General features: G+C 35.0%; 4 protein-coding genes and 1 pseudogene across 9 annotated transcripts; 3 read left to right on the forward strand and 2 right to left on the reverse strand.

The window, feature by feature from the left end:
- The first annotated feature begins 1,691 nt into the window (after positions 1-1,691).
- Positions 1,692-11,111, forward strand: Mnt. 4 transcript variants are annotated; one of them, XM_066395689.1, is made up of 9 exons: positions 1,692-2,342; positions 5,696-5,890; positions 7,333-7,486; positions 7,544-7,774; positions 7,901-8,057; positions 8,110-8,346; positions 8,403-8,742; positions 8,883-9,048; positions 9,106-11,111. In XM_066395689.1, the coding sequence occupies exons 2-9, from the start codon at positions 5,732-5,734 to the stop codon at positions 9,204-9,206; spliced, it is 1,545 nt and encodes a 514-aa protein (XP_066251786.1). In that variant the 5' UTR covers positions 1,692-2,342; positions 5,696-5,731; the 3' UTR covers positions 9,207-11,111. The 4 variants fall into 4 exon arrangements, with proteins under 4 accessions (XP_066251786.1, XP_066251783.1, XP_066251785.1 ...); XM_066395686.1 differs by lacking the exon at positions 1,692-2,342 and having other exon boundaries at positions 5,515-5,890; XM_066395688.1 differs by lacking the exon at positions 1,692-2,342 and having other exon boundaries at positions 5,516-5,890; positions 7,916-8,057.
- A 273-nt stretch (positions 11,112-11,384) lies between these two features.
- Positions 11,385-16,111, reverse strand: AdipoR (adiponectin receptor). Of its 3 annotated transcripts, XM_066395708.1 has the most exons (9): positions 15,945-16,111; positions 15,714-15,882; positions 15,504-15,654; positions 14,764-14,869; positions 14,056-14,204; positions 13,861-13,993; positions 13,556-13,806; positions 13,136-13,351; positions 11,385-13,083 (listed from the first exon to the last, which is right to left on the reverse strand). In XM_066395708.1, exons 3-9 carry the CDS (start codon positions 15,648-15,650, stop codon positions 12,874-12,876), a joined length of 1,212 nt encoding a protein of 403 aa, XP_066251805.1. In that variant the 5' UTR covers positions 15,651-15,654; positions 15,714-15,882; positions 15,945-16,111; the 3' UTR covers positions 11,385-12,873. The 3 variants fall into 3 exon arrangements, with proteins under 3 accessions (XP_066251805.1, XP_066251806.1, XP_066251804.1); XM_066395709.1 differs by lacking the exon at positions 15,714-15,882 and having other exon boundaries at positions 14,770-14,869; XM_066395707.1 differs by lacking the exon at positions 15,714-15,882.
- A 225-nt stretch (positions 16,112-16,336) lies between these two features.
- Gos28 (golgi SNAP receptor complex member Gos28) lies at positions 16,337-17,698 on the forward strand. The gene is made up of 4 exons (XM_066395749.1): positions 16,337-16,574; positions 16,766-16,947; positions 16,999-17,237; positions 17,301-17,698. The coding sequence occupies exons 1-4, from the start codon at positions 16,550-16,552 to the stop codon at positions 17,536-17,538; spliced, it is 684 nt and encodes a 227-aa protein (XP_066251846.1). The 5' UTR covers positions 16,337-16,549; the 3' UTR covers positions 17,539-17,698.
- LOC136412628 (uncharacterized) lies at positions 17,569-18,582 on the reverse strand. Its single transcript, XM_066395751.1, has 3 exons — positions 18,412-18,582; positions 18,142-18,359; positions 17,569-18,092 (listed from the first exon to the last, which is right to left on the reverse strand). The coding sequence occupies exons 1-3, from the start codon at positions 18,467-18,469 to the stop codon at positions 17,880-17,882; spliced, it is 489 nt and encodes a 162-aa protein (XP_066251848.1). The 5' UTR covers positions 18,470-18,582; the 3' UTR covers positions 17,569-17,879.
- A 1,537-nt stretch (positions 18,583-20,119) lies between these two features.
- LOC136412721 (jerky protein homolog-like) lies at positions 20,120-24,253 on the forward strand (annotated as a pseudogene).
- Positions 24,254-24,905: the final 652 nt, after the last annotated feature.

The following is a 24,905-nucleotide window of genomic DNA, read 5'->3' on the forward strand; positions in this document are numbered from 1 at the left end:
CGAAAAGGAGGACATATGCAGAAAATAAAGAACAGGGGCCCGTTCGAATCTCGCAGATCGGTGTGACTAAGATTTTTCGTGATGATTGTTGTAGTGACAAAAATAAAAGAGGTTTGGGCCAAGCTCTTCCTGGTATTTTTAGAACGTTGTTGAAAAAAACAACTTTGGGTGGGCGTTTATTCGCCTGCTTCAACCGAAGAACCGGCATGCTCAGGCAATTTAAGGTCAATTCGAGACGTATTGCATCAAAATGGTTTCACAGTTTGATATTGGTGCTGGTGACTATGACTAACGAACGGGCCTACGTTTAAGTCTATAGGCCGAGTCCATCACTAACTCATATACCCACAGTATATAGTTTGGCCTACATGTCCATTTACTTTTAGCAATTCGGGTAACTCTGTAGAGATGTCACACCCTCAAGCAGCTAATAAGAGCCTTACTGACGTCTCCAATAGACGGGACAAAGTCAAGTCTATTGAAAGGTACGCCAGGCAATGTGAGGTCAACTGGGGACATGTTGCATTAAAAAGGTTTTAAGTTTAACGTTGGTGCTGGTGACTGTATGATTATGGACGAGCCTACGTTGAAGTCTGCAGGCCAAGGCCGTCAGTAAATTAAAAACCCACAGCATGTAACTTGGCCTGCGTCGCCACTTACTTCTGACGGCTCAGGTAACGCGGTTCCATTGGTACGTCCCCCAAGGCAACTAATAAAAATCTTACATTATTACCTTCCTTGAATAATTCTCCATGTTTTGAGACAAACCTACTCTATCTATATCTAATTTAAGAACCTCTTTGATCATTTATTGAATCTAATATTATTCACGTTGTATTATTAACTAACTAACTAATTAACTATCTATGACCTCAACAGAGTTAAGAAAAGTAATACTAGTTCTGCGTTAAGTACTATAAAATGGAAGCACCTATAGCAACTTATTGGTTTCTTAAATTACAAATTACAGAATTTTCGTTCACTGAGACGGGAGAATGAGACTTTTACACTATGCATCATTCCAATTTCTTGTAGAAAGAATAAATTCGGATTTTTACTTCCACAAAAGATAATAATTTAATGTAAAGTTTTGAAATTTCGTTAAGGCTAAACATACCCATTCTAGCGCTCTACTGACAATTTTAGGATGGACATTCGATATAAATATAAAAGTTTCAGTAAAATCTGAAACAAATGTCAAAATCGTTGGTTCGTAGACCAAGGAACCTGATTTAACATCAAATGCGCCTGCGTGGCGCAATGCGCAGTGCAAAATTTGTATCTGACCTCATGATTCCATGGCCTACCTAAAGTCGTACGTTTCCAGGACATTGCGAAAAATTCACGTTGCTCCTATGTTTTGTATGCTCAGTCAAACCGATGAGCAATTTCTGAACGGGTACCGGTGTGCACACCAGTGCGATTATCTATTTCTGAACGACTGGTGCATTCTGGCGTGTTGCCCTTACACACGGTATACGGTTCCTACACGCGCCCCAAGAAGGCCACCTAACCTTGATCAAAGAGTGATTTATTACAATGCTTATACGAAGAAAATCGTGTTTAAAACAACCATATATTATGAAGTATCGTTTTCTCGTAAAATAAAGAACCTTTGAGGATCTCTGAGCAACATTTTACTAAGTGGTGAAATATATAAAATTTCCCTTCCGAGGCTCGAAAAACGAACATTCTGTATATATGGATAAAGTAGTGGTGAAAACGAATAGATTTAAACAAAGGTTGAAAGGACTTTGAGCACGATCAGGCAACTGTGGTCATGTGGATGCTAAGGCGCATCATCAGCGGCGCACCACCAGACCTCGACACGCGGTAGTTTCCGCGGACCCCCCGCGCCCCCGTGCGCGTGAGCCACGCCAAATGTTGATCGTTGATTCACAATTCAGTGCAAGCCCGATTCCCGTCAAGAAAATACGAGGGCTTGAACTGTGCCCGAGAAAAATCAAGCTCTCCATGGGCTTCCACTAGCGCAAAAGGGGGTAGAGAGCGGCGCGACAAAATCCTGGGCCGAAGAAAAAATAAAGGTCGCACCTGACGCGATTTCGCCAATAACGGTACAATAGAGTGACACTCGCGAATCGTGTCCCATTCATTGGTCGATACAGCTAAGTCATTACGCACGTGACATCGTTATTTTTTTACACGGTCGACTTTCTCGTAGTTTTCCAGCTGGGAAAAACTGGAAATTTAGTCGCGCGCCCTGCCCATTTTCTCGCCCAGGTGGATTTGACTTTGAACGAGGAGTGAAAGTGACCGCTCGCGGACTGTCATTGTAGCAATATTTAGCGCATTACCACGTTGTGCTGAAGGAATCTTTCTAGGTAAGTCGGTAAAAATAGAATCAAGTTGTTAAACGGTGCGTAAATAAAGGAACTGGATAAAGAAGAAAGGGTGTTTTCTCGCTTTGAAGCAAGAGCATTGCCCGGGTGATGCCTGGCATGTGACGTAGCATGTGCTTGCCTCCGATTGGTCTGCACCTGACACTTAATTTTCAGCCTAGAAAATCGCACTTTCCATCCGTTCGATTTCGGCCAAACTTTCCTCATCCATGGTCAGGTATCTCGGGGACCTTGCCACCCAATCTCGCGCAAAAAAACCGCTCTTTTCAAGGTAAATTTTAAAGGGAAATTGCAAAATCCCTAGACATAACTATGCTTGCAACGTGTCCTTATTGACGACGTGATCTGCGCTGTTGCCAACTTCTCGCGGTGGGTTTGCCACTCCTTTCATCAATGATTATGCTTAACCACTTGTTATAGATTTAGAGTTTTTGCCTTTTTCAGCTAAAAGCGGGGCAAATTTCGGCGGTCTATGGGGGTGAAATTGTGGAACCCCTTGACAGACACTACGTCCAGGGGGTGCTTTACTAAATTACTACCGTTTCCACGAGAAATCAACGTTTTTGTGCGAGTTTCTTTGTTCTCTTCGAAGGGTCGTAAAGTGGGCATTTAACGGTTTTAATGAAGTACTTGCTTGATACTAATAATAATTCCCTTGATTGTAATTTTTTTCTTAACAAATTCAACCATTACGAGAACAATTATGAAGAGTAAAAAAAACGTTGCTGCGTTAAATTGGAATATTGCTACAATAAATAAGTATTGAGTGTAAAAAAATGTAACCCGATATCGAGGTTTTGTTATTGTTTCTTTAGTAAATTGATAAAACGATATTGTGATGAGTTATTAACTCGGTTATGAATATAACACAGTGATACAAGTACCTACTTTATCATCATTATACAGGCCAGAGGCGTTGCTAAAATGGCAAAGTAGAGCATATAGATCAAGGTGCATAGTACGTTTTTCCATCCGATAATTTATAAAAGTGTCAGATGATTCATAGCATCACTCTCCTAGTCGGTACTTTTCAAAGCAACAAGTAAAAGCAGTCGATTTTTATTATCAGTATGAAACTTCATCCTCAAGACGAATTATTATTTTATTTCATACTGTTGGAGTAGATATGCTTATCCTGTGTCGATTTATAGTCAGTAAACTGAACATTTTGTACTTAATACTATAATGTTTTAACTAATCAACCTTACCGGACTATGATCGGTCCATCCCTTCTCACAGCCATTCTTCTACTCAAATTAATCATTTTTCTGCTCTTATGATCATTGTGGACACTAATTTTTATCTAAAGATAATTCAAACATCGTAATATTTCCTTTTTTGCATGTAAATAGTCAATTATTTATTAAATAAAAATGTATTTAAAACCTGCATGTTTCGATAAATACTTAATCGGGTATAGAGTTCTACATTCACCATATTTTCAAAAAAAATTATTTGTTTAAGCTTGAAAAATAATCATTTGTAAATTGGGAACAATATAAAATAAAATAATACATGATATACGTGCATTGGGTCGCAACACTAACTAAAATTTTTTCCAGACTCAGCTCCTGACGTTGGCTCGTCTGTAAAAAACTCGTCTTGTAATAAGTCACCTACTGGACTTGTGACGTAAATGCCTAATGTACGTGTATACTTGTATTCCTTAGATTATTTTAAGTAAGCAAAATTCCTGATTTGACTAATCTATAGACTGTTTTTAATCGTCGGACTCATCGATCTTTCATATTGTGAAATAGTATGTTTTTGGGAAATAGTTTGTGCTGAAAGCATATCAACATCTGCCCAATGCAGATAAAGCGATAAATCCCTTTCATACCTGAAGGGATACAGAGAGATTAATTAAAAACGGGAATTTGCCATACTTTGTATTTTAATTAAACTCTAAAAATAAAATTTTACGTATAGCAACATTGAGGTATAGAATATATCATTCAAAAGGCATCTGGGTTATATCTATTTTTTTATATTAGCTCCATGTGCATTGAAAACTTAAGCCAATAGAAACTGCCAAATACCATTAGAGATTTGAATTAATATAAATTCAATACAAACAGTGGTGAAAACCACCCAACTGCTTTTGAAATAATATACATTTACATATGTTTATTATTAATATTTTTGTATTTCTTGATATCTTCAACATATTGTTTGCAAATAAATACTATTGAATATTGGGGAATATGCAATTTTTTTGAGACGCCAATGTTTTGACTAAAAAAGAAAAGAGTTTCAAACAAACAATAAATTACAAGGAAATTATTATTCGTAAAAATCGATTATGCCATAAAAGTTTATTTGATAAGGCAACATTGCCCGAAAGGTGCGTGGTGCGCGAAAAGCCATGCTCCACCAGAGGCACATAACTAGCGTTGCCATGTAACCCGAAAAGAAGCACTTCTTTATATAAATCTTTTTTTAGTTCAATTAAAAAAAAGAGCGGCAACACTGCTTGACCATGCCTGAGGCGCTCAAATGAGTTTAAAAACATTTCGGGGGGCCTTTGCCATTGGTCGCTTATGTCGTTAAATATAGTGACGTAACGATTGTTGATCTTAATACGAGCACGTTTTAGTGCCTTTGAAAGGCTAAAGGCAATCGGAACTTTGAAACGTGACTAATGGTAATTATAACGTGACCTAAAAAATACCTGATGAGGGTGTCGAGTTAAATGAAAACATTTTTATTTGGTGCGGATCATTAGTGATGTTAGATGTCACGTGATAACTGCACACACACACACACACACACACACGCGCTTTTTTGCAGTTGCGGGTGGATCCTGTTTACAAACGCCCACATTGCTGGATTACATAAAACAAGATCGAAATTTGGATTTGGCAACGGTGTTTCAAACTAGAAACGTGTTTCTAGCCTTTTTTCCATCTGTTGCCCCTCCCAGACCGCATGGTTGCCAAGTGGTTGGGTTTTTATTTAAAAAAAAAGTGTGTCGATGACATTACGTAATTCACTTTTTTTTCTAAGTCAATCTCAAGTAACTCGTTACATTTTTTGTGATTATTTTATTTGACGACTTAAGTCATCTCAGCTTCTTAAATTTGCGCGGCAACACTGCCTTTACCCCCCTTCTCGACCTTCCCCTCCCCCAAATCAACTAAGATCTCGCGTGTGTGACGTTGTTTCTGTTTGTTATGTGTGTATCCGCAATAGTATCTCTGTTCACCTCCACGATTATTTACCAACACAGCCTACTTATTACTCACGATTTTACCATAGAAAAAAAAATGTCGTCGACTAAGCAGAAACTCTTACCGAAATCCGGGGTATCTAACGTGAAAATCATCCTATTGCAGTCGGTGGTCGGTGGCAACGGCGACGGGTCCAGCAAAATGAGCCTAAACACACTTCTGGAAGCGGCGAAATTTTTGGAAATGCAGGAACAGGAAGAGCGACAACACAGGACCGCGGGGGATCCGCATCATTTAGCAATGACGACGATCCGCGCGGTGACCACAGTCAATGGGGGATCCACCCACGTACCTAACAGGGTAAGTTTGATGATTTCTCACCACCACTTGTTGACTTACGACCATTGTTTGATGGCCATTTCGGTCAGTTTTCTCGAAACTAGGGTTGAGATGAATCCTAAAAATGCGTATACAGGGCGATTCGCAAGTTCGGGAAATTCTTCTATCAGCAAATAAGGCTTAAAAAAAGATTTTTCTTTTGGCATTTTTCTGAAATATGAATATGAACAATGCAGATAATATCAGTACGGATAATACAGAATGATTAAGTTTTATTTAAAAAATGAAAAATTAGTCATTTCTGCAAAATTGCTCGATGCTTAAACGGACTTTGGCAAGTGTTAATACATACAAGAAACTCAAAAAAAACTTTGATTTTCAGTAGTGCGCGTATCAGTTCTTGAATCTTTTTGACGAAAAGAAAATGGCACGCCACCGCTTTCTCGTAAAATAAAAATTATTTTTCTTTCATTTTTTTAAAATTTAAGGTTCTTTTGCATAACTCATTAGTTTTAAGTAAAAAATATAACCGTTTTAATGTAAATTTTTCTTCTTTTTGACCTACAAAATATATATTTTTTAAAATTTGATTGAAATCATAATGGAATTAATATTATCCCATCATGATTTTAAAACGTGTAACTTACTAAAATCAACCACGAATAACCTATTCATTATGACACCCTATTAACAAATGTCATGATCAGTCTAAACAAGTCCGCCATTTCTAGGCTTAAATTTATATTCACTATATTTTACTTTTAGCAGCAACTCTTTATTTTAATATTCAAAAAATATGGAAATTATACTCGTCCCATTATTAACACATTTTGTATATTTTGCCGTGTTTTAGCATTATTTCAATTTTAATTTACTTAATTCATTAATGCTTTACGACAGTGGCCTGAATGGCGATACCTTACCCGCCATATTTGTGTTCATCTTTAATATAGTTATTTACAGTTTCTTTATCGAATTATACAGAAGTTCTTGGTTTCCTTCTCGTTATTTTCTCAAGAGTAATGTAATTTGGTCGTTTTACATACCCACACAACATGATATGTGTCGACAGCCGGGAACACTGTCCAAGATCTGAAGACATTGGCCGAATAGGTATACGACAATTTGGAAGCCACTTCAATTCCTTAATTTGCGAATCACGTTCATAGACAGTTCCAGCACTTATTATCATTTATTTGCAGTACGCAACACTATTTATTGAACTTTACTAACAACAGTTTATTAAAAATGTTTTAATTTATTAAATTCGACAATACAAACAAAACAACAAGAAGTAATAAAAAAACATTTGAAAGCTTTATTGCGAATACCTGGTTGCCTATTTAAGACTCACGTCTTACGAGGGCTTTTTACAAAGTATTAGAGCCGCACATCAGAATTCTATTTGTTAAGCTATCCTTCTTTTTAAAATGGGTTACGTTCATTCTTTGTTGTAATTACAGACAGGCACAACAACTCCGCAGACTTTCTCACTACAGCCAGTAAAAATCCTAAATTCTCCCGCCCTCGGAAACGGATCTCACCACCCTCCACCGACCCAAACTGTCGTTATTTCAAGCAACAACATATCTTCAACTTTCCTCCAAGGAATACACGGTAAATATCTTCTCCATACAAAAGAAAATATCAGCCAAAACTCTTTCTAATTCAAAGCGGCGGCAGTATCACCGCCATCAACGACCTCTCCTGAAAATGGCTCCCCAGTACCAAACCTGCCCCAAATAAAAAAAGAGCAAGACGGGCACATTTCCAGCACCACAATGTCTCAGTCTCAGAAACGGATCATGCATAATTCCTTCGACATTATGAACCCGCTGGTAATTGACGAAACCGGACCCAGCGAACCAAAAAAGCTTAAACAACCACCCATGGTTTTCAGATCGGGTAAGTCCAATTTCTAGTATCTGTGGGGAAGTTATTGGAAATTTAAATATGCGATTTGATGTGCCTTAAGTTTCTTTAGTATATCATAAGTTTATGATATATCTCTTGTACCTAGTATATCACAAGTTTATGATATACTAGGTACAAGAGAGGTGCACAACAAGCTGGAGAAATGTCGGAGGGCGCACTTAAAGGAATGCTTTGATCTCCTCAAGAAGCAACTTCCCGCCAACGGTGATGAGAAGAAAACTTCGAACCTGAGTATTTTGCATTCAGCCTTAAAGTGAGTGTATCTTAAAAAAATAATAATATTTTTTAGTAACTTTTTTTAACAGATATATCCAGACATTAAAACGCAGAGAGAGCGAGTATGAGCATCAATTAGAGCGACTTGCAAGAGAGAAAATTGCATACCAGCAGCGACTGGCAACCCTGAAAAAAGATTCTCCTTTTGGTAATCTGGATTTTTCCAAAATCGTTTCCGAAGTTCCGTCTAGCACCACCAGTCTCTCTCAGCGAATGAAGCAGAGAGACAGCGGTGAAGGTTCAATGGGTACCAGTCCTAGCCCCAGGTAACTACACTACTCGCCCTATAATGAAACATTTAAGAAATAAAGCTGTATTATAGCAGCAGCACCTCAATGAGCCCTACAATTGTGAGCCCTTCTTACACTATCAGCGAGTGCTCGCCAATCAAAGTGGAACATGCCACAGCCGAGGACACATACGCAGAATACAGTGAGGATATTTCAGTAAGTTTGGGCAACTCTCTTAACGTGGTGACAGTGGCCAGTCCGGGATTGGTCACGGTGGCAGGTTCCACTTCAGACTTGGTGTCCAGCGCGAGCGAGGTGCCTGTGATAAGTCAGACAAACTCTGTGATAACGGCCATGAACGGGGATGGCAAAATTGCCATTGCGAGCAAGGGAGTTGTAACTGTAGCTCCCTCATCTACAGCTACCAAAGAGGTAAAGAGATGCAGTTTAATTTAATTAGAAATTTCAGATTTGATACAAAATCTGACAACGTTTGATATATATTCATATCTAATATGCATATATTTTGAAGCTGCAATTACCGTAATGTATCAAATTATGAAATTTTTCAGTTGACCCAACCAGTACAAACCACCGGTATCTCAGTGCTGCCCATGACTTATCCGGTAAACCAAGGTTTGGTCCTTCAAAAAGTGGCCATTGTCCCTCACAAGGGTTTGACCGAGTTGGCTCCGCTGGTATCCACTCATTTTATCACCACACCACAACAACTAAACGGTAAATTATCACGTTCGATTAATTAAACTAAGTCTTATTCATTAAAGCTTTTTCCAGGTATTAATGGCCAAATCAACGGCAAAGTGGTGCCTTTAACCCAATACATTGTCAAACCCATGGTTGTGGTCAGTACAGCGAGCCCGCGACCCGGGAGCTAGTATCATTCCCTTTAGGCCGTCTCTCGTAACTTTTAAGTACAATTATATGCAAGAAAATCAACGTTTTTACCCAGTTTAGTGCAGAATTTCAGCTGTTAAGAAGCTTTTTTTTAGGGTCTATTTATCATTCACCACTTTCACCTTAACTGACAATCATTGACAATGAGACATTTTGCCTGATGAGTGTGTTTCTTAATATCTGAACTTGTTCTGCTTTAGGGTCAAGCTACTAATGTGCTATTAATTTTCAAATCAAAGTTGTTTCAATACTTATCCTTTGCTTCAGTGTTGCCTGAAAAATTAGCTTATAGTGCATTAATAATTTGGCCCTTAAGTGCAAAGTTTCTTACTTGAGGCTTAGTTTTGGCAAAAAAGTAAACAAGTGATATTTGTATTTTAGTGAGTGATTATTTTTCGAGAGACTTATTTATTTTTACATTTTTTTTAATAAGCTTAATTTCTTTGTTTCATTATTGATAAATTTCACAAGGCGCTTTGAATCGAAAACGATGGACTGCTACCAAGTAGTTAAAAGAATCCAAAATTTGTGTAAATACGTAGTTATTATGTATGTTTTTGTTTTTTATTCATTTAGATTGAGATCTCTATTTTTCGTTTCAGAATGTTGCAAAGCAAATCGAATTGTTTTTAGAAAATCTCCTCGGTAACATACCCTCGGCGTCTCAAGACTCGTTCATATAGAATCGACATTCATTGTGTGAACTCTATTCCTTATAACTAAAATATGTGTGTCGCAGAAGCGAGGAATAATTCAGTATCCACATAGTCGACCCAACTTCGTTGGCGGCGTTTCTAGTCCTGGGAGACATGTTGTTATTAATATTAGAAATATAGCATTTGCATGGAAGAACTTTTGAAAAGGTGTTGCAATGACAAATGTCCCTTGTTGTTTTTGTGCATCGGCGAGTCTTTAGCACTGAGCGACTACAAAGCTTTAAAAGAAAGGTTATAAAATTATTGATTTTGTTCGGGTTTCGACATCATATTACATATTTTTTCCACTCTAAAATAAACCGATGTTGTCAATTTTGTTTCACCAACAGGCAAATTCAACAAAAAATACCCAACACCATTTTTCTTTCAAACCATTAACTCCACAGAAAAATTATAAATTTAACTGCATCTCCCAGTATAGTGTAACATATGATAAGGCGCTTTAACACGAGGACCTAAACGCCTCGTTTTGGCGCCTCTTTTACAAAACAAAAGTATTCCTTAAGGCGTATTAGATCTCTTTTTTTAAGTATACGTATAAGTAAAACAACGAGACCTTTTGGCACAAGTTTGCGCCAATGCGGAGAGCATCCTGCCATAGGTCTATAATTCTCAAAAATCCTTGTTTAGTTTTTAAGAAGAGATGTTTAATATATTTTTGAAAGTGTTGGTAAAATGACGGGACTCAAAATTTGTTCTATCGAAAGCAATAAAATCAAATAATATTATGTATATTAAACTGGATTCCGCTTTTCTTTTATGTGATGATTATTTAATGTGAGCAAAGTTTTTGTTGTTAGCGCTTTAAAGGCAACAAAATATTTGTTCGCGACCCACATTTCCAAAACTTTTCCCTGTCATTTATCGTTTTGAAATCGACTGGTTACTATCAGTAACATTTTGGCACGAATGAGTCTGACATTCTAGAAGATTAAAAAATTAATATATTAATGTTGTATTGTAAAAACTTGAATGACTATTTAGTTCTTAAGGCACCCTGTACATACGACCACTTTTGTAAATAAAATATCTTCCAAAAAAACATTGAAAGAGTGTACAAAGACCATTTAATATTTAGTAGAGAGGTGTTTATTGTAAATATATTTTAAAAGTCTCAGTTATAATGAGGAAATGTACTATTTCAGAGCAAATAGAAGTTCCAAAAATATGTTTTGGGCGTTTCATTCAAATTCACATTTGTTCATGCAAGCACACCAGTGAATGCTATCCACCGGGCGGTTACTCTTGTGAGGCCAGGCTCCCATAAATTTCCCAATCTTTTTAGTTGCACGATACTGACCGATAATGTTATGAAACTTGAAATGGTTAATTTAAAAACTTGTTTTACTTTGCCGTCCCGGTGGGTGCATGTCCGGATTAAAGAAAAACCCAATGAGTTTTTTTTAAGGTAGAGCATTTTCTAAGAACCGAAGTCCAAAAAAATACTTTCAACAATTTATTTGTAAAACGTGAAATAAATAGGTATATATAACAGAAATATTATGTTATTTTTTGAAGTCCAAGCCACCATAGATGGATTTAGAATTTTCCATTGTGTTTAGGAGGCAACAATAGATCCCACCTCAAGTCAAGTGCAAAGCCGAAATGAAATAAAAATAGTGGTAGAAACAAGAACGTTCCATATTTCTCATCATTAATCTACTAGAGTAAGAACGCTTTAAGACCCATGTATATATCTTCATTTCAAACTCCAGCTGAATTTAAACTTAACATTATGACAGACAATCCATAAAATATACGTCAAATCTGGAGCGGAAACTGTAGATCTTGTTTAAGCCTTAGGTCGGATTAAACATTCCTATGACATCGCTTTATGACACAGTAAGAAATGGGAATACTATGACTTTAAGGTGTCTTTGTTAAAGCGTTCGGGCTCTGTTGCAAAACTTACATACTTGTAGGGTAAAATTCTTACAAAATTAGCTGCGAGGAATATAAACTTGCTTCTGTTTATACACAGGGTTAACGTTTATACGATAATGCACAAAATGATTTCCAGCCAAATTAGATAAAACAGCAAGACAAAAATAATTGATTTTTTTATGTTGCTGTCAGCGAATAGCTGATTAAGAATGCGGCTTTTTGGCCAAGGATGTTCTTAAGGCCCAAATATAGAAATAAGGCTTAGGCCCGATTGTACAAGCAAATGTTTAGCTATGATAACCTTAAGCTTTAGCTCACTTGGATCTTTCCATAAAAATAACGTTGCTATGAATATAGTTTAAGCTCCCCTGAATAATTGGGTCAAATTAACTTCAGTTGTTGCAGCAATGTTGTTTTAATTGAAATAAAACTTTAACTGAACATACTTAAAGTTGTACTTGTAAAGAACCTAAATCATATATCTACTACGTTTCCACGGAGACTTTCAACTGGTTTCGACACGCTATTTGCAAAAATACCGCGAACTCGATTCACTTCTATCTCACACACATGGAAACGCAATGAGAAATTTATTTGTAATAAGGTGCTTTCGCCAAAATATCACAAGTAATAAATACTTATTGACATGTTTTTTTAGAGATAAATGTTATTAATGGGTGTATAAACAACAAGCCTGCACTCACCGTGAAACCAAATGTGCCACTTAAAACGACGAAATAATTTCTAATGTGTGGAAATAATCCAAAAATACACAACTATGATCAAATCACAAATCATACACTTAATAAAACGAGCTAAACCATAATTGCATTGATTCCCTTCATTTCCATAAAGTGTTTTGTGCCGAACACCATACGCCTCCTTCTTCCAAGACAAAATTTGGACATTAACATTCAACAATCAATATTATTTTCCCGCCTACAGTGTTCGGGCTCCGATAACACACAGAACCAAAGATTTCAGACTGTCCTTAATAATCGGAAAACACTAGAACTTTTCTTTTGTAATCTCCATAAAGCTGTTGCCACTAGTAAATCAACTGGTCGGTAATTTCGCATTGACCAATGGTCACCCTGTGCATGGCCATTTCGGATATGCCGTGGAAGTGGACGAGGGCTCCGCCCAAGACGAACACATGGAATATTTGGTGGGAATGGAACCAAATGTCGAACTTACCAGGAAACCAGCGCTCTGGTACTCTTAGGGCGTAAAGCATTGCGCCTACGATGTAGAGGACCTGATGAAAGTGAAAAATTAAGCACCAAATTGATAAGTAAAAACCAACTTACCCCCATTAAAATGAGCCATCCCAACGATTTCTGGCTGACATGCGTAAACCATCCTTCCACTACTCCGAAGTGTATCGCTGGTACAATTCCGCTCAAACCGAAAGTCATGAAGACAGCGGCCCGGAAAGGTCGCCAACCAGACTCTGAGAATTTGTCCCACAAGGAGACCATGATGCTCGTTATTCCCAGGGCGCAAACCACCGACAAGTAGATTACCTAAATATATGTGTTAAAATGAATTTATTTGCAAAAACTAAGTCAAGACTTTTCAAGATACATAAATAGTAATTTTTATGGCATTTCTCTTTTTGGGATTGTTGGGTAATCTTGAAGAATTCTCAATATCTAATAATATCATGGGATATCCGTGTGACCAACAAAATGTTTTAATTAGCTCTTTTATTTAATTACGAAACTCACCTTTGGTTTAAAATGACAGTAAAACCCGTAATATAACCAGGGCACAAAGCTGCCCATGATCAACAGAGCAATTCCGCAGTAATCCAACTTCGAAAATAGCTTCCCCACGAACTGAGAATGACAATTAACCGTGTGGAACATGAACGAGAATCCAAGGCAGATGATAGCTCCAGCAAAAAAAGCCCCAAACACTATTTTCTCCTGTAGCTCAATTTCTAAATGTGGTCGCATGAGGAAATAGATCGCTATGCCTGAAAACAAAAACCGTCATGACTATGGTAAAATTGGAGGTGTCTTAAAGGCACCTATAAAGGCAACGCAGCCTAGCATGTGCGTCCAAATGTTACCGGTTTCAGTATGGATTCTAAATATACTCTTAAAACAAGCTCTAAAACTAGGCAGTGGTGGTCTATGGCCCCTTTCAAGAAAGTCGTTATCCTGGAAAAAAAGGCTCATGACAATTTCTGAATTAAACAAAATCTATGAATTCAGATACACACTTGTAACCAGTCAGGTAAATGATGAAAGTGACAAACGCTCCAGCCCACTGCTATCATCCGCCTGACCACATGCTCAGCTTGGGAGGCTGCATTTTGGGCTAAAGTGGTGATATCAAGGTCATCACCTGAAAATTTTGGTATCAAGGCGGCTAAGGGGAGTAAAGGAAAAGGTTAGAGGGGATAGGAAGAGAAAAAGGCAATTAGTAAAATTCATCTTACATTGTCAACATCTATCCTTCATCTACATGATACTTAATTTATATTAATAAAACAGCCAATAAACTTTAAGTTTCCTAAAGTCCCCAATCAACATTCTAAATGGACTATGGAAATTAGGTGGTTCATACTCCTACTTATGAGTGCTTAGTAGGTTGTGCAATGATAAATTGGTAATGGAGAAATAGAAATTCATAATTAATTAAGAACGTTTCCGCAAAGGCCAGTTGAATAATTCATGCTACTAGCCTAGGCTTTCTAAGTTTGCTGTAATCAATAATGGATAAGGATAAAGGTTTCTACATTATCCTAAGCTTTAACAACAGGTGTCATTTATAAACAGCTTTGACAACAGAAACGTTTATAAAGTAATTCCTTTAAATCAAAAATAAATACTTGAGATGATGTCCTTCAATCTCTGATTTGAATTTTTTAATCAATGATTTCCCAGTTAAATTAAATATTGTAGAAAAATGGCCAACACTACACTACCTGTACCTAGCACGGCGGCCTTAAGCACGTCACTCATTTCTGAGTCCAAGACGTTCTCATCCTCAGGGGTTGAAGGTAAAGGACAGCCTATGCAGTCCTCCTCCACCTATTGAGAAGAAAAAACTAAAAATAAATTCCAAATTTTCTAATACCTAATTTTTAAGTAAGCAAAAGGAATGAAAAACTGTTTAATTCATATTAATAGTTAAATGACATCTAAATTTAGAAACATAATTTAGTGTTGGCAACTTAACATGTAGAAAGGGTCAATAGTAATTAACCAAATAGCTTTTATTTATTATAAGGTGGTTTAGAAAGGCTATTCATCTGGATTATTGGCAATATGACAAGGAGTTTCAAAAGTTAGATAAGAAATATGCAATAATGGCAGGCTTTAGATAAATATATTTAAATTGCAAAATATGAATATCAGTTTGGTTTAAATAAGATTCCTTTAATTTTTATTTTGTTTCAGAATCTTTGAAGGTCAAATAATTTAGCAAACTAAAATCGTTAAAGGCCTGTAGCACCAAATGTATTAAACTAGATTAATATCTATTTGATCTACTCATCAACTTTTTATGAGCTCCAAGTTGATAAAAAGCTTTCCAGATTTCTATAGAAACTTTAACTTTAGCCTAGGCCCGTAAGTAAGCATAAGAAATGGAACCTCCAGAATTCACATAGTTCACATTTACTTAACCAGAGTAAATTTCTGAAACTCACAATTATAAACTTACCAATGAGTTAACATCATCTTCAAGAAGATCTTTAATTTCCGAAGCAATGGACTCACTTTCAGGATCCCATATTTTCCTCTTCCTTAAAATGCTGTTGTCTGTCTCTGTAAGGGAATCTTCCGCATCACTGTAATGTGACTGCGACATTTTCCTGATGAAAGTAGCCACATTTTAAAAACACTATATTATAGACAAGCTTGAACTACCTACAATTTTCGTTTTTTGCTCTTTTATCACCTTTGATTACAAAGGTCAAATGTCCAAGCTTCAAACACATAAAAACGTTTATAGATAATAGTACTATGGACGCGTACTCTTATCACAGCATATACCCGTCTAGTATTCACAACACAAAGGCATAGATTTGAGGTAACATCAACTTGTCATGCAAAGAAATTCGATAAATACACTGTTGGTACATGACTCCTGGTTTTTACTTACCTTCTGGCTTATCACAAATAATGTGACAGTCCCGGAAAGGTCTTCCCAAGTACGAAGTTTCGTGTTGCACAGTACTGGCAGAAATCACAATTTGGAGTTTCTTTTAATTAATATCGACTCATTTAGACAATTCTTCAATGAATGAAGTCGAAGAAACACGAAGGGAAATGGATGAACGACGTCAAAGTGGGTGATTGCGTCATGGGGTTGACGTTTATCATGTGATCGGTGACAAATGATAATGCTACTGTTCGGTTGCCTCTAATTACTCCAATGATTAGGACTTTTTTGGTTTTTCTGATCTTTTTACTATATTTTTAGTTAAAATTCGGTATGATATAGCGTAACAGAATATTTCCATTAACAATCGCATCAGAAAGTGAATCAAAAGCTCTCAATTTCAATACTTGATTTTTATTGATTTTCGTTTCTGCTCTAAGTGCCTGACAAATTTACTCAAACTTCAAAATCAACTGATTGTTGCTTCTGCGTGTCCTCGCCCGCTTTGTTGACTTCCATGTAAAAGTATAAATAAAACTTCCAAGAATCGTATGATTCTCTGAACGGAAATTTGTATCTATAAGTCGAATTAGCTGCACAGAAATATGGCCACGGCTCTATCATATACAGGTAATTTTATGTATTAAGAGTCGATTAATATCGCGACCATGAGTTTCAAACTCCAGGTACGACTTATTTGAGTATCATTTTATGCCACTACATTCTCATATCAGTTCAATTATGAGTTACAAAAAAAATGCCACTGATCATCTTTATTTCATAAATATAACCCCGTCATAAATTCACAAATATACTTACAGACCTCAGAAAACAGGCTAGGCAGCTAGAGAATGAAATTGACTTGAAACTGGTGGCCTTCAGTAAATTAGAGGCAGGGATTAAAACCCCCCATGCTGGAGGCCACAGTGACACAGTCCCCCTGTTATCTGGGGAGGACACATTTGAAGTAATGTCTGTGGAGATTGAAGACTTACTGAATAAGGTAATATAAGCTGTTAAGAATTACATTAGGCAAAAACGTTAACATTATTAGCTGACTCTGGTTAATGAAAGACTATCTGAGCAACCAGTATCTGGGGCTGCCATGCTTCACACTATTCAAAGACACAGGGAAATATTAGCGGATTTAGCGCGAGACTTTAGGAAAACTAACTCACAACATGAAACTAGGCGAGAAAGGGAGGATTTGCTACGGGGTGATGGTACTTTTAGGGCTGATGGTATTAATAATAGACGCGACATGTATCTAAAGGAGACTCAACATATTCATAAGTATGTCCTTACTTATTTAAAGAATTTTTTTTTATCCATACATATATATATACTTTTTTTTAGTTCTGATCATTTGGTGAATGAGCAAATTGCTATAGCTGTGGAAACCAGGGAACACCTGACCTCACAAAGACAAACATTAAAAAGATTGCAGACAAGATTTAATGACATTTCAAATAAATACCCAATAATTAACAGTGTTATAAATAGAATAAATTTGAGAAAAAGGCGTGATTCTGTTATTATAGGGTTAGTTGTAGCTTTCTGCACTTTGCTAATGCTTTTATATATGTTTGGCTGAAGTTTTTCACTCATTTTTACAGTAAGTGTATTTACTTGGAAGATATATTTTTATTGAAATTTCCATTTGTATACAATGTTTATTAACTGTTAATAATTAAGTTGAATTTATTATGTAAAATGGTGGTTTAAATCAATAAATTATTACTTTCTTAATTTTTTTAAGAGACGGTGTTTAATAAAAAAATAATTTACAAATTAACACTAATATCTAGTACAAAATGGAAAAATGATGAGTAATACTGGTAATCTTTTTGACATAATACTATGTTATTATTATACTTAATCATGCTTCACAATATACTAATTTAGTCAAAAATTGTTCACAAATCTTCATGTTTGTCATTTCTTTAATATACTGAAAGACATGGGCACATTCTCTTTATCAATAGTAGTAGGATTATAAGGACTATCAATCCCAAAAGGGCTGTACATTTTAGTGGGAGTTCTCCCTAGAACTTGTTTAGACATTGTAAAAGGTGTTTGAGTGTTGGGATTAGGTGTCATAGGCCCTTCTTCCAGAATCTGACGACGTTTAGTTGAAGTTTTGAAGCGCTATATATGTCACATATTAAAAAATTCTAATTATAGGTCTTTAACTTACTTGTGACAGAGTCCCCAATGTAACTCTCACATTATGGAACGTCCTTGATAGTCTTTCAGCCCCATTTCTTAAATACCGTCTTGTCTCGCTAAGATTTAACACAGAGAGCACATTCCCATCTTCTTCACACCTTTCAGGATTGTCCTTGCTGCATTCATCGAATTTATCTTTCAGTCTTTTACGGCAGTGTTCTTGACCATTACTTCTAGTGGAAGAACCTAAAGTATCAAAATAGTGGTGCCTAATAAGTCCATGACAAATTTGATTTACCTGAAGAGTTTTGGGAAGTGGTTCTTTGAAATCTGAATGATTCAGTCTTGCAACTCATTTTAACTATTGGAGGTTTCTTTTAAGAGTATTTTAATGAGAAGAACTAAACTATACGTAAATTTAAAGTTTCGATTTAACCGTCCTTTTGTTTACATTTTATGTCCGTTGACAAGAAAACGTCAGAATAGACCTATACTATTCGATTACCGCCTTGCATTGGAGCAAGCGATGTTTTAAAGAATTGGATCGTGTCGTCATCAAGATGCATGTTTAAAGCAATAATTTATAATTTTTATTTTTAATATTTCAGAATTACAATTAGTCTTCTTAAAGATTTTTCTGTTACGATCTAGTGTTTGCAACCTTATTCATTACTATTTTTTTATGTTAATACTATGATCCCTGTTCAGGAAATTTAACATTTGTGTTATAGATTTAGAATCAACGCACCTCATAATGAAACATATACAGGGTGTTCTACCGGGAATCACCATTAGACATTTTAGAAGAACTATGAATTTCAAAGTTACGAAAATTTAGTGGTTTGGTAAGAAGCCTTGAGGCGACCTCATCTAAAATATTTTCAATGACGTCAAACTTCCGGTTGTATCTGAAGTCAATACTTGCTTGCTTATTTCAAATTGGATACCTTATACATTATCACATTTTTGGATTTTACGTTGAATTTTTAGTTAGAAAGTTTATTAATACGTTGGCTGGGTCCATAACACATTAGGTCAACTCAGACGAATGGTTTTTTTTTTTGTTTAGGACGCTTCCTTATTACCGTTAGAAGTCGTCATCTAGATGAGGAAAAATCGAATTTTTCCAAAAAAATTTTTTGAAAAAATTACTCGGAAAATTGAATTTTACACTCATTTCAATACTTTTTCTCAATACTAAAGTGTCTTACGGGACCGTGGAGTGAAAAGGGGTGCTGGGTGGGGCAACTAAAACGGGGTTTTGATGTATTTTTAAGGTAGTTCAGGTTAGTTTTGATGTATTTTTAGAAGTTTTCCAAAGGATGACATCACTTGTATTAAATATTTTTCTTGCGCAAAGGCCACGCTAATAAAATAAGTTAAGGGAAGATGAAGTAAATGTAATGGAAAAATAGCAATAAATAAATGTTTCATACATACACCTGCGTGCAAATTGAAATGTGTTTTTCCCAGGCTATTAAACAATGAAGTTGAATATATTAAACCTTTTGAAAATTTATAGTAAACACTAAACAAAAAGTCTCGCACGTCATCTATGACGAAATAATATGGCCACATTGGTTATGTTTATCTCGGAAAAAATATACAATATGTGTATCAAATTTATTTAGTTATCATTATCATACAAAGGTGAAACGTATTAATTATTAAAAATACAATAAATTTGGTCATATAAATACATAAAATAATAAAATATGGTTAGAAATGTTGGTGTGACGTCATTCAGTAAAAATTCGATAATTCTAATGAGGTAAACATAATCACTGGAAAAATTTTAAACCAATAGGGTTGCCGCTAATCGCAAACCTATGTTTGTTTATGTTCTAATTATTTGTGAGGTTATCTTATAATACCGGCGATTTTGTCGATTTTTGCTCTTAAATTTTCCTTTCTCTAGAAGTTTTTGTGTTGGAAATTGTATTTAAAAATGGTTTTTTCAAAACATCATACAACTCTTAAGTAGGGATTTTTTAATTATTTTGAAAATGCCAAAGAAATTGGACAGTCAGTACAAAGAAATGATGGCTTCTTTAATCCACTATTTCGAACAGGAACGAGGTAATAACGAGCCGTTAAATGCTGTGCGAGAGGTAATTATACATAGAATTTAACAATTGCAATATAGTTAATACAGGAGTACATGAAGTCTGGCAACAGCGTAGGGCAACGCGACATAAAACTTTGATGCGTGCGAGACTTTTTGTTTAGCGTTTACTATAGTTACTTACACAAATGTTTTTTAATTTTCTCTTCAACTTGTTCATGTTATTGTTTTATATAGTTTCCTGTTTCGAACATTAATCTTCGATGTGTTTTCTGTGCATAACACTCAAAAAGTAGGCCAATCTGCAGAAATAACGGTACTCGTTATGATACCAAGGCAGCAACTTGAAGAATTTACTAAATGAGATTTTTGTAAACTTAAGATTCTCTACAGACAATCCTGGCTGTTTAGAAATCGATTCACTCAAAGGATATTTTATTTTTCTAATTGTTTTTATTGTAAAAAAAACAACTAATAACTCATATTGTAGGAATCACCTGACAATACTGCTTGATTATACCAAATCAAAAATTCTTAAAGAACATAAAACAAAAGCCAAGCGCAAGGTTGCCATTTTTTAAGTTTAAATCAATGTTTGGGTGAGTATTAAAAAAGCTTCAAGAATGTGGTGAATTGTAAAAGAAGGGCGGTGATTAAGCTATTGGCCATTTATCATCAAACATCTGATTAGCAACAGATGAATTTATCCAAAACGTACTTTGAATATTTGAACGCCTACTTGAGGTTGTTTTAATGATTACCTTTTATGGAGTTTTTGTCAACTTTTGAAGTTTGGAATTTGAACCTGAAATCAGTCAAATTAAAAAACGCCGGTATTATAAGTCTTATCCAAGTTTATGTTAATTGTTCTAAACCGAGATACTCAAAAAAAGTTTACTGATATATTTCCATTTTGATTTTAATTAGTTTACGTGTAAGAACGTAGCCAAAATCAGTTTTTATTATATCGGTTGGGCTCTTGTTGTTTGCCTTTAGACTGGAGAGATAAAAAAAAACGTTTTAATACGTACGTTGCACTAAAATTTTGTGATTTTTAATATTCTCGGACACTCTGTATTAATGACAAGCTGAATGATTTATAAATGGTTGGCTAATGCTTACGTCTTAAGTTTACATGCAGGAATCTTTAGTTTTAATAACTATACATTCATAAAAATTATACCATTAAATGGAAGTGACTGTTCAGGAGACAATAATAAAACATTATAAATCATGCTGACTAATTACAGCTCTTATTTTGTTATGCCAATACTTATATATTTATTAAACAATTATAGAAATTATAGAGTAACGCAAGTTGTCATTTCTTTAACGTTAAAATCTTATTATTTAAATACTATTTTAAGGGCGACTTAATCAAAATATTGGTAACTTTATCATTAATATGATATCCATGGAAACATTGAAACTACTAGATTAATGTGTTGGATTAATCTAATACATTGGTCCGCTTTTTCACCAAACTTTTACCCATTCGATTATTATTTAGGAAAAACTAAGAAGGATCTTATTTATAAATCTGTACCTACCGATATTAATAAGCTGCGAAGGAAGATCATCACAACTTTAAGGACCAAAATAAAAAGAAGCGTCGTTTTAAGATCAATCCTGCTGCGTTTAAGAAGAGGCACAGAGCAGTGCTTAGAAGTGAAGAGTGAATCCTGCGAGCACTTTATATAAGTTTTATTATTTACTTATTTTATTTCCAGGATACTCTTTACAAAAATGGGATTTTTGATATTTGATGCGATGGTGCCTAAAAGGAAAATATAGTTCATGATAGTTGTCCAAAATCGAAACGTTGGATTTCAAATACAACAATGGTACGTTGTAGAAGAGGAAAAATTGCAACGATAAAATATTAATCATTTGAAGTTCTCTCGCCAAGTAAGCTAAGAAAAAATAAAAACGTTTTTCTGAAATTTCAGTTTTTATTCGAATATCGTCGAAAATTATCGGAATTTTTCAAATTTGAAAACGGCATGATTTTGATCCCTAAATTGCTCAGTTTTTCGACAATTCGACTGACCTCGTATCTTCTATGGTTACCGAGGTCCACATGATTGAGCTATAGAAATGGACACCCCGTATTTATGTAATTAGGATACCAAATTTAGGTCGAAATACCCTGTTTGTTCATTTAATAAAAATACTAATAGGTTTATATGTGTGTAGAATTTCATGTTTTTGTAAATACAGTAAAGTCTTTATAACGTGAACATCAATAAACATGAACGTTTGGTTTGGTGTACCTCTACATATTTTAAAACATGAACGAGACAAATTCTGCCCTCTAAAACGTGAACTTCGCGAAAATTTTTCTCTTTTAATGACCTTAATTTTCTAAGTGCGTACTGATAGATTAGTCTTAGTTAAAACTCCAATAGACACTACGCACATGCACCCTTTCAAAATACATTTTAAATACGTTATGGCAAAAAAAACAAGTTATCTTAGTTTAAAATAAAAGGCAGAGCTGATATCTGATTTAAAGAAAAGATTTCAAGTGACATTTTTGGCGAAAAAGTATGGAATTGCAAAATCCACTGTGTGTTCTTTAAAAATTAAAAAAGAAAAAATAAAATCAACCGTCGCTAATAAATTGTCTGGTTCAGGAAAGCGTAAATCCCTTAGAAGTTCAAAATTTCTTAAAATGAAAACAGCATTGTACAAATGGTTCTTAAAACAAAGGAAAAAAACGTTCCAATAAATGGTGTGATTTTGAAGGAAAGAGCTAAATTTTTTCATGAAAAATTAAAAGAAAATAATTCTGCGTTCAGCGCTAGTTCAGGATGGCTACACAAAAAGAAAATATTTGGCATCCGATTTTTATCGATATATGGCAAGAAATTATCTTCCCATCCTGAATTGCTTTCTTTGTTCTTACAAAAACTTGCTAGTAAACTAAAGGAGTATGATTTAAGTGAAAATCAATTATACAATGCAGACGAAACCGGCCTTTACTGGAAACTTCTGCCACGAAAAACGTATGTCTCCAGTAATGAAAAAACTGCTCCAGGAAGAAAAACTGCAAAGAAAAGAATAACTTTTTTAGTCTTCACTAATGCCATAGCACCACACAAATTAAAACTCTTGGTCATAGAAAAATTTAAGAAACAAGGTGTTTTAAAACATTTTATCTCCCAGTTCATTATAAACATTCCAAGTCTGCGTGGATGACATACATCTGTAAGGGATAGTTTCATGAGTCTTTTGTTCCTGAGGTGAGTTGGTATGCGAACATATGAAAAGTAAAATGTTAAAGCAATCATTTTTTAGGTAAGAAAATTCCTCATTGAAATATGTCTTCCTGGTAAAGCTTTACTTTTTTTGGATAATGTCCCTAATCATCCTTCAGAAAATGAATTAATATCGGATGACGGTCTTATTATTGCAATGTTTATTCTCCCAATGTCACAGCTTTGATTCAGTCGATGAACGAGAAAGTAATAAGACTTACTAAATTACATTACCGATCTAGCTTACTGGCGATAGTGGTAGACAATCAAAGCAAGGACCTAAATGCACTGTTGAAGGAATACAATTTAAAGGATGCCATTTGGAACTTAAATAAAGCTTGGAATAAATTAGATTCAGCAATAATCAAGAAATGCTGAAAAAACATTCTTATAGATTTTGTTGACGAGGTTCTGATGACATACCTCTAGCAACCCTTCGTAAGGAAATTTTAAGTGCCAATGAGATTTTAGCAAGCAATATTAGTTTACTAACTGAAATTGATCAAAACCAAAACTATCAACTTGATGACATAGAACAGTGGCATAACGACAACTGCAATGAAGAAGAAGAAATTTCAGATAATAGTAATGATGATCAAAGCATAGCAACAGAAGATGACTGCCAAATTCAAAATAAAGTGACTCATAAAGAAGTAATAGGTATTTTTAATAAGGCTCTGGCATGGGCTGAACAAAACAATCTGGAATATAATGACATTAAATGCTTACAAAAGATGCCAGAAAAGGCCAATATACTTTCACTGCAGCAAACTTGTCGGCAGACAAATTTATTAGACTTTTTCGTAAAAAACTAGGGGGTGTTCTTTTTGTTGTACATATGTATGTATAAAATCTCTCCCAGATAGGGGTGAACAGCATGGGAATCTCGGAAACAATAATAGATACAAAATGGTTTAAATTAAGAAGAAGTTGTGCAATTTAAAGCAAATTAATAATCTGTTTTTATACTGGCTAAATTCCCAATGGTTACAAAGATATTCGGAAAAAAACAAATTTGGCGGTTTTGGTTTTTTGCAAATAACTTTTATACGGTTACAGTTAGAGGAATATAAGTTTTACATTATTAAGACACTTTTTTGAAAACTTCTTAGCAGTGTTGGCAGTTTTCTTGTTAAATCCTTACTTGCGGAGATAAATTGTTAAACTTTTGATTTTCATATGGGCGCGATATCGAACATTTACATTTTTAAAATCGTCATAAAATTTCCTTTTCAGCCATTTATTACAATTGCTATTTTTCTCAGAAACTATGAGTTATAGCAATTTTGAGTCATAATTATACCCACGTTAAGCCAATTTAAGGTTTTACAACTTTAAAACATTTTTGATGTTTCCATAGCATTTATTTATGTAATGTGTACCGTTATTATAAGTCAAAATCATAACCGACTTATCAAAAAATGTTTTAATGGCTATAACTCAGAGTTTATTTCTACATGTTGTTTC

This window comes from Euwallacea similis, chromosome 12, assembly GCF_039881205.1.
Source record: "Euwallacea similis isolate ESF13 chromosome 12, ESF131.1, whole genome shotgun sequence".
NCBI classification, from domain to species: domain Eukaryota; kingdom Metazoa; phylum Arthropoda; class Insecta; order Coleoptera; family Curculionidae; genus Euwallacea; species Euwallacea similis.

What these genes read in the sequence shown, in the direction of transcription:
- Gos28 (XM_066395749.1), top strand. Translation starts at nt 16,550, where the DNA reads ATGGCCACGGCTCTATCATATACAG. An exon ending in CACGGCTCTATCATATACAG is followed by an intron (nt 16,575 to 16,765) that starts GTAATTTTATGT and finishes ATATACTTACAG; the next exon opens with ACCTCAGAAAACAGGCTAGG. An exon ending in TTGAAGACTTACTGAATAAG is followed by an intron (nt 16,948 to 16,998) that starts GTAATATAAGCT and finishes TAACATTATTAG; the next exon opens with CTGACTCTGGTTAATGAAAG.
- AdipoR (XM_066395707.1), bottom strand. Translation starts at nt 15,650, where the DNA reads ATGTCGCAGTCACATTACAGTGATGCGGAAGATTCCCTTACAGAGACA. An exon ending in ATTTACCTGACTGGTTACAA is followed by an intron (nt 13,994 to 14,055) that starts GTGTGTATCTGA and finishes CTTTTTTTCCAG; the next exon opens with GATAACGACTTTCTTGAAAG. An exon ending in ACTGTCATTTTAAACCAAAG is followed by an intron (nt 13,352 to 13,555) that starts GTGAGTTTCGTA and finishes ACATATATTTAG; the next exon opens with GTAATCTACTTGTCGGTGGT.
- Mnt (XM_066395686.1), top strand. Translation starts at nt 5,534, where the DNA reads ATGTGTGTATCCGCAATAGTATCTCTGTTCACCTCCACGATTATTTAC. An exon ending in ATTTTGCATTCAGCCTTAAA is followed by an intron (nt 8,058 to 8,109) that starts GTGAGTGTATCT and finishes TTTTTTTAACAG; the next exon opens with ATATATCCAGACATTAAAAC. An exon ending in CATCTACAGCTACCAAAGAG is followed by an intron (nt 8,743 to 8,882) that starts GTAAAGAGATGC and finishes GAAATTTTTCAG; the next exon opens with TTGACCCAACCAGTACAAAC.
- LOC136412628 (XM_066395751.1), bottom strand. Translation starts at nt 18,469, where the DNA reads ATGAGTTGCAAGACTGAATCATTCAGATTTCAAAGAACCACTTCCCAA. An exon ending in CACTTCCCAAAACTCTTCAG is followed by an intron (nt 18,360 to 18,411) that starts GTAAATCAAATT and finishes TTGATACTTTAG; the next exon opens with GTTCTTCCACTAGAAGTAAT. An exon ending in CATTGGGGACTCTGTCACAA is followed by an intron (nt 18,093 to 18,141) that starts GTAAGTTAAAGA and finishes TGACATATATAG; the next exon opens with CGCTTCAAAACTTCAACTAA.